Source organism: Pterocles gutturalis, unplaced genomic scaffold, assembly GCF_000699245.1.
Source record: "Pterocles gutturalis isolate BGI_N339 unplaced genomic scaffold, ASM69924v1 scaffold13020, whole genome shotgun sequence".
Lineage (NCBI taxonomy): Eukaryota > Metazoa > Chordata > Aves > Pterocliformes > Pteroclidae > Pterocles > Pterocles gutturalis.
In genome coordinates, this window is record NW_010138388.1 from 66,042 (window position 1) to 74,965 (window position 8,924).

The 8,924-nt window shown below is 36.4% G+C and overlaps 1 protein-coding gene across 1 annotated transcript in view; it reads left to right on the plus strand.

The window, feature by feature from the left end:
• CDH11 (cadherin 11, type 2, OB-cadherin (osteoblast)) overlaps positions 1-7,834 on the plus strand; it is a 37,763-nt gene extending 29,929 nt beyond the window's left edge. The window contains exons 11-12 of the mRNA XM_010082989.1: positions 3,681-3,932; positions 4,925-7,834. Coding sequence (XP_010081291.1) covers positions 3,681-3,932; positions 4,925-5,421 — 749 coding nt within the window. The 3' untranslated portion in view covers positions 5,422-7,834. The remainder of the gene's footprint in view (positions 1-3,680; positions 3,933-4,924) is intronic.
• Positions 7,835-8,924: the final 1,090 nt, after the last annotated feature.

Consider the following 8,924-nt stretch of genomic DNA (forward strand, 5'->3'; position numbering starts at 1 on the left):
GGATTTTTAGCAAATGGATTTCCTGACTTTAATCCTGCTCTGACCTAAACTAAACTGCCCTTAGTTGGGCTCCCTCACCCTGTGGCACGTAGCCAGCATTGCTGGAAGGATTGCAGCCACCTTGCTTTACCGCGCTGCACAAGGATGGCAAGTGGCAAAAGGGAGGTGGAGCGAGGGTCTCAAATATATGAGACAGAGCTTTACAACAACTGAAATTAAATCAGTGACTAAAATCCACCTTTTAAATAGAGTCTTGTCCTCTCGCTCTCAATTTCAGGTCTTTTAATCAAGACATTTTGAAACATATGAACAGTACAGTTACAGGACTTTTGCATGGATTATCCACAGCAATTGCCACTGCCTGGTAATGATTTTAAACAGTTGAACCCCTGAAACTGTGTAGGTTTCTTGCTGAATCAGCACTCACATTCTGATATAGGTGATAATGTTCACACTTCAGTCAGCTTCTTAATCCAGAAGTCTCCTTACACAATATATATGTTAACAAGCCCCCAAAAGCCAAGCTACATTTACCTGTATGTAGAGAAAAAAATGGAAAACCATCATTAAGCTCACCATAGAAAAAGGCAAAAATAAAAGGTCAGGAAGATCACTATAAAGATCACCATAAAGTAATGCAATTTTAACTTCTAATTGTGAATATTATGTTAAGAGTATAGGTAATCTTCACTTACAAGAATTTTAGATATCCCAGACAATAACAGCTGGGAAAATGTGAGTGTATGTATTTTTCTGGATGATGTTGAAGTGGCTATTTTCTTCCTTCTCTCTTGTGTTAACCCCTATTTTGTTCATTAAGACTGTCAGTCAAGTAGCTCCAATATGTGTTAAGTAATAGTTTTAAGCTGGTATTGACATTTAACTTCTGTACTTGGCTTTAAAAATGCCATTATACCTGGATTATAGTTACACTCCTGGGATTGAAAATAATAAAAAAGCGAGGATGAGAATATTAGCTAGGATTATACATTATCTTTTAACTAGGTAAAAAATTTTTTTCCTCTTATGAATATTATGTTTGTTCTAAATGTGAGAAGTGAACATAAACAGGAAAAAAAAAGTTTTAAAATTACCTTTTAGGGTTGATATGTGGTAGTCCTTCTTACCCTTTAGCTAGGCATGTAGGTTGGATTTTTATTTTAAATAAAATATATATTAAACTAGAAATCTCTTCAAGTTAAACCAGATAAATCAACCATTGGATCAGATTCAGCCTTAGTGTAATGTAATTGACTGCAGTGGAGTTGACCAGTCTGCATAATAACTGAATAATTTGCCATCCATTTCTTATTTCTAGTTAGGAATATTATTTAAACTGCCAAAATTCAGGAAAAATACAATATAATAAGAGTAAAAAATGCGTAGCCAACAAATTAAATATATCAGTATATGAGAATTGCCTGTTTCGTTCTAGATTGCCTTTGCAGCTCTAGGCAGTTGTAGCTCAGACCACTATTAATGTTCATATTTTTTGCCACAAGAATAATATATCCTATTGTGATCTTTCATCTAATAGACCAGATCTTTGTTCTCATATTGAGGAAATGAATTATTAAATACATTTTAGAGAACTCTGTGGGATAGTTTTATTCTATATCAATATATATTATTTTAAGTATTAGGTTAATAGGTATTAGATGTTACATTTTTATTTATACCAAATTGTTACAAGCCCAATAATTTCAACTCCTAAAATAAGATTCCTGTCAAACAGACACTGGTATCACTAAGCTAATGCTAAAAATTGTGCTAGAAAACCTATCTGCACAAAAGTTGCATGTAAACATTTAGGAGGTTAGAAAGGCTGTGAAAAGAGACAAAGGACACCTCCAAAACCCACAAGTAATAAGTAATCAGATCTCTTTCAGCTTCTCTGTCCTTAGCTAATATGACCACCATGTAAAGGAGAAGTTAAACAAGCTGTTTTCTAGACAGACGTTATTTTTGTGAAACTTCAGTATCAGAAAAACGACAGTTCTGTCATGCTGAGGTATCCACACTGGGAAACAGGTGTGGTGAGCCTGGCAGGAGAGGTGTAGATATGGGAGATGAATTAATTTGGCATGTGACAAACAGATCCTATCTGGGACAGTCCTAAAAAAAAAATAATCCTTTTTAGTGTGATCTGCAGAAGTTACTACTGGGAGAGTCAGATAAGCAGGACCCTAAAGCAAACATCTTTCTCATCCCATAAATTGACCTGTGTCCCCCAAATCTGGGGACAGCTTCAGCCCTTGTCCTACATCAAGGGTACTGCCTGCAAGGGTCGTTAATATAAGGCCAGAATACTTCTCTTTTAGTATAATTTATTCACTAACTTTCATGGAAATAACAGTGATTAGATCATTAAGAAAGGTTTTATGATTTGGATTATTAAATTCTGGAATTTATGCTGACTCTTTAAGAGGAAAATGATTAATCTTCTGCAGTACCCCAAGGCAATAGTAAAATGGGTAGTGTTGGAGGTGAATAGCCCTCCCTTAGTAGATAAAAGAACCTTTCTTTTCTTTTTTTCCTTTCTGTTATGTAGTGAACAAAAGAACATGGCAAAACAGAAAAGGCTGTGTGAAGTAAATCCTCATCCTAAACTAGTTTTGGAAAGTCTGAAAACCATGGATATGATTGTTTCATTTTATTTACTTTAGGATGTTTACAATTCTATAAACTTTGGTTCAGTCTGAGAACTGAAAAACAAGAAGAAAAATAAAGAAATGCTCTTCGTGTTTCCTAGCCTTTGACTGACATGGCTGGAAGCAGGAAGCACTGACCGTCTCATCCCAGTGTTTCATGTCACACGCTTCCCTTTCGAATGCTTTTGCCCCTGGAAGTATGAAGGACAATCCAAAATGACCTTCTGTGCTGAGACGGGAGCTTGGTTTCCATCCCTTGCACTGGGCAGCCCATGGCAGGCAGCGGCTCAGGGAGAACAACTGGAGACGGTGTTGGAGCAATACTTTTAACTCTTCCTCACAGCCACGTAATTCAAAATGTGCCCAGACATACTGTGCATGTGTGATCAAGCTTTCTGAATTCTGGCCTTGGGAGTTTGGGTGAAAAACAGTTTCTGATAAAACACTGCGTACTTTAGTGTTCTTACTGAATCAGGTCAACACTGAGGATCAAATCTGCTAACAGACAGCAAGTGTTGGCTTTCCATTTTGGTGAGAGTCTCATTAACACAGGCCATTTTGGTACAGATTTCTGCCTTCCGTTCCTGTAGATCTGAGACCAAGAACAGTAAATCGGGGGGATTTGGTTTTTTCCCCTCCACTGAAGGCTTTAGTTCTGGAAAGGGACTAGAGCCAGCTCAAACAGCAATGCCAAGGCTCAGGCGTTGTAGTTGATGAAGTATTGTGAATTTCCCGGAAAGCTAGTGGGGTGCCAAAAGGAGGTACTAACAGAGATTTCTTGTGTTCCTCATTTTACCCTCATCACCCTAAAATAATTGAAATTGAGTGTGGTACTGTATGAATGAAACACAATACTATAATTACTCTTGGGTTATTAGGAAGGTGACGCATTGTACTGGTTTATTGTACAATTAATGCTAAAGCATCTGAAAATTGAAAGCCATTGGAGCAAGATATATTTTTTCAATATTTATTAAGAGGATGACTTTGTGGAAAAAATAATGATGACTATCTCTCTTCTTTAAACAGATAACACAGCAAGTGTTCTTGTTAGACGTGAAGGATTTAGTCGCCAAAAGCAAGACTTATACCTTCTTCCTATTGTAATAAGTGATGGTGGACTCCCGCCTATGAGCAGCACCAACACCCTCACAATTCGGGTCTGCGGCTGTGACAGCAATGGCTCCTTGCTGTCCTGTAATGCTGAAGCCTACATCCTCAATGCTGGATTAAGCACTGGAGCTTTAATTGCCATTCTTGCTTGCATTGTAATTTTGTTAGGTAAAAACTTCTTTACTTATCACTCTTCTACACTTGTTTGTGTTAAAAAGTTAACCTTGCCTTCAGCTCCGAGATAGATAAATGAATCATAATTTCTTAGCTTTTATTTCTATAGAAGGTACTAATCTGCCTGGCTGATATGCAATATATGATAACTGCAATAGCAAACACCAATGAATTTGTCTAGGTGTGCTCAGAGAATGTCCTTTTGAGGCCTAATATCAGTTAATCAGGCACACTCTTCAAAGGAGGTCATGACATACAGTTTTAAGTTTTGTGATCTTCCCTGGATGACAGGTTCCTTATTGAGGTCAGCCAGGATTAATGGCTCCTGCCAGCTATTTCCCTCTAACTCCTCTTTTGTTGAAGACAAACGAATGGCTCAGAAGACCTGCTTTTGAAAAAGTGCTGTAAAGCATTTCCTGATGATTTGAAAATATTTATATTAAATGTTTGAATTTGCTCATAGTAATTTATAGGCTTTCTTTTCTTATGTATTTTAAAGTTATTTTATAGAAACTTGAAGTGAGAATGAATACAACAGCAAAGGCATGAGTTTTGAGGTGTTAAAAAAATCAATTTTCATGGAAATGAAACACAGAATTTAGAGTTCAGCTTTGGGCATACAGGAGAGAATAAAGATTCATCTTTGTTTTGCTGCAGATATATGTGTGATTGGGCTGCTCAAAGGCAGTGCTACAGTGTCCATGCAGCACTGAGGGCCCACAAATGCTTCTTCAATTAGTCTTACAATAATGAGCAATTAGTAAGAGCAATGGCATTCAACCCAAACAGAAAACCTCAGATCAGTATGCTCAGTTTTGTTTACAAACATCAATGCTTTTACCTAGCTAGGTATGCTTCAAATGCAGGTGTTATCAAAAATACATGATGAACAGCAGCACAGAAGCTGAGGTTTCAGCGAATGCAGTAATTTCTTTATAAAGCAGATACTGTTTGAGAGTGCAGTCTAACTTTTTTTTTTTCTGTAGTTATTGTAGTGTTGTTTGTAACACTGAAAAGACAGAAAAAAGAACCTCTGATTGTTTTTGAAGAAGAAGATGTCCGAGAGAACATTATTACTTATGATGATGAAGGCGGAGGAGAGGAAGATACTGAAGCTTTTGACATAGCTACTTTGCAGAACCCCGATGGCATCAATGGATTTATTCCTCGTAAAGACATAAAACCTGAGTATCAGTATATGCCAAGACCAGGGCTTCGGCCGGCTCCTAATAGTGTTGATGTTGATGATTTCATCAACACAAGAATACAAGAGGCTGATAATGATCCGACTGCTCCTCCTTACGACTCTATTCAGATCTATGGCTATGAAGGAAGAGGCTCAGTGGCTGGTTCACTTAGCTCATTAGAGTCAGCAACAACAGATTCTGATTTGGACTACGACTATCTACAAAATTGGGGACCTCGATTTAAGAAACTTGCAGACTTGTATGGCTCCAAAGACACTTTCGATGACGATTCTTAACAATAAAGTTTAAGATTTGGCCTTAAGAACTGTGTCCAATATTCTGAAGAATCCAGAAGAAATGTAAGCAGGTATTTTTTTAAAAATCAAGAAAAATATCATTTAAACATTTAAGTTTGACAGAGAGGATTCCTTTGATAAAAAAAGGACATAAAAGTGGTAAATACTGTGAAGTACCTTTTCCTACAAAAGGCAAATACAGAAGTTGTCTGCCAACTTCACTAGAGGAAAAAACCCACTTAAGAAATACAAAATATTTAAATGAAGGAAAATGCTAAAAGCAAACCTACAAATAAGGGAAATCTTTTATGTATTATGAACATCTAAACCTTTTATGTCAAAGAAGCTTCCACAAATTAGAAAAGATAACAGTTCTGAGCTGTAATTTCGCCTTAAACTATGGACACTCTGTATGGTAGTGCATTTTTAAACTTGAAATATATAATATTCAGCCAGCTTAAACCCATATGATGTATGTACAGTACAATGTACAATTATTATGTCTCTTGAGCATCAAACTTGTTACTGCTGATTCTTGTAAATCTTTTTGCTTATACTTTCATCTTAAACTAATACATGCCAGATATAAAAACTCTGTCTTGTTGCAGTGGGAGGCGCCCTATTTCTATGTCATTTTTAATGTATCTATTTGTACAATTTTAAAATTCTTATTTTAGTATACATACAAATATCAGTATTCTGACATGTAAGAAATGTTACAGCATCACACTTATATTTTATGAACATTGTACTGTTGCTTTAATATGTGCTTCAATATAAGAAGCAGACTTTGAAATAAACTGATTCTTTTTTAATTCTTGTTCTGGTTATTAAGTATATAAGGAAAAACATAGTGTTTCTAATGTCCCATTTATAGTTCTGACTAATTTACTACAATTGTGACCTTTTAATAGCCTTATTTATTATGTGTTTGTAGTTGGTTTGTTGCCTTGTTAAGTGATTATTTAAAAACCAAGTACATTTTACAAATGTTTTTTAGATAAAAAAAAAAAAAATGTAATGTCTGGTGAACATTTTGTACCCTCCCTATCTACAGCTTGTGGCTGTTCCCAGAACACAGTAAAAATCTTCATATAATACTACTGTGTTTTCTGGGTTAAAATAAGTGTAATACTTCTCAATATTTCCCATGTAATATGCATTTATCTTATATCTTAGAAATCCCAGAGGTTTCAGAAATGACTTTATAAGTGGATAGGAGTACTCTGTACTTACAAGTTACTCCAGGTTTGTGAATCTCCGTATCTGTGCTAAGCTTCTGCAGGTTCTAGAGACTTAAATCTGACCCAATTTAGCTATAAGTTCCCTAAAGACTGTTCTACCTGACAATTACCTTACCTGAGTAGTAATTAAGATTCTGGCACTTTTTTTTTTCTTTTGATTTTTTTTTTCTCATTTACTACAGTAGAATAGCATTGTCTACTGAGAGGAAGATATTTTAATTTGTGAAGACAGAAATACAGAGTGCTTTCAGAGTTGTTCTTTGTAATGTATGTTTTTCATCGAAAAATGATCTATAACTTTTTTTATATTAGTTCAGAATGAGCAAGGGATTGGAATATGTTCCATGCATCAACATTTTCAGCATCTGTGTACAGCTGTACTTCTGCTAAATTTAATATAGTTTGCTGTTTAGGGTCAGAGATCAGCAGCTGCAATACGGGAAGAGGCAATAAATAGCAATTGTATACATTTTTCTACCGTTCATTTTACAGACCTGGTCCTTCATTTGCAGCCAGGTACCAAACTGCTTGATCTGAAAGGAAATCTGATTTGTTGGTGTATTGCTTTTCTGAAGACCCCCATATATGTAGTTAGATTAAAATTTAACTCACTAAAATTATGAATGATGATTCAGCTCTATATTCGTAACATATTCACTTGTTCCATTATATCCCTATGTTTTATAAGGAGAGTTTGCTAAATCAGCAGATTTGCTCTACAATGTTTATTGATAATATTTCACTTTATTATAGCTGTATGCATTCTATATAATTCTATAGTTTATTATTAACTCAGTTCAAATTTCTTTGGTTGTTGATTTTTCTCTGTTTGTAATCCAAAGAATATTTTGCTAGATTTGCACATTTCTCCATCATAAATTTAAATAAACATTAAAAAATGAAATTAGTATCAATTTACAAATTAACAAATGGACAGAAAGTAAAAAAAAAGTCATTTGTAGGACTCCATCATCACTGATGCTATCTGGGTTTATTTCACTATTGAGGAAGTTTTAGAATCAATAACTGCGTTTTCTACATTTTTATGTTTAATTTTTATGAAGGACATTGTCAACTACATTTTTTAATAGTTTTAAATGCTTTGAGTTTTAGTCTCTATTGTTTGTAGCACTCTCGTAGATGCTTGGAAATAAATTTTCTTTCCCTGCTGGTTTTGTCCTTTTTCATTTGATTATTTTTCCCCTTCCCAGTGAATATGCAATTAACATAGTGCTTTATTAAGTTAGTCTTGCTAATCTCAGCCAACACTGCCTCTGAAATGCTGGGAATTATACTCATTAAGTATCATCTGAAGCACTCTCCCCCCCAATGAACAGTGTGTTTTGGCACAACAACAGGACATTTATTTGTGTTAAACTTCACAGCAGTGGTTGCTAGAGTCTCAGGTTTATAATCTGAGTGTATAAAGACCAGCCCAGCGCAGCAGCACTGGGTTGCACGACACAAACCAGAGGGGCGACTGTGGGCTGGGGCTCTAGATTGTTGCAGTGCTCCCAAGGATCTCGGCACCCCAGGAAGGGTTCTGCTTGCCTGAGTTACTTTAGCAGAGTCTCTCTCACTTCCTGGCTGAGCTCAGGGAAGGATGGAGCCTCACATCCATGGAAGGCAACTGGAAGATTAATTAGAGCTGCAGTGGGTTTGAAGACAAACCCCAATTAAGAGGAGGATCACCACGACTACACCAGGTAAGGTCAGGGACAGCAGTAAGTGCAGATGATGTTTTGGCCTCTTTTTTCCTCTCTTGTAAGTCTTGCCTGAGACATCATTTAGGGGGCCATGGGGGGAACAACAAAAACCCTCCAAATACCCTCAGTAACTGATGGTATGACATTAGCCAGGAACAGGGTTTTGTTTTTTTTTTTTGAGCTGAGTACATGTATGTGCTCCTGTTGGCAAAAAATTCTCAGCTCCTTGTCTACCTGTTTGTCACCTGAAGAACTTGCATCTGAGCAAGGTTGACATGTCCCCCATGTCACGTATATCCTCAGTACACAATTTCTCTCATCACCGGCAAGAAGCAATTAGGTATGCAAGTTCAGTGCTGGTTGCTAAGGGAACTCTCAAAACTTGCACTGATATGGAAAGGGAGGTTTTGTTTGGGATTTTTAGATTGCCTGTGTCATGTTCTTGCCATTATGTCAAGCAGTTTTTGATACCGTGTCAAGGGGTATGAGCCTGCAAGCTTGCCACCAACATTTACGTGATCTTGTGCAAGACATTGCCGCAGAAACTGATATG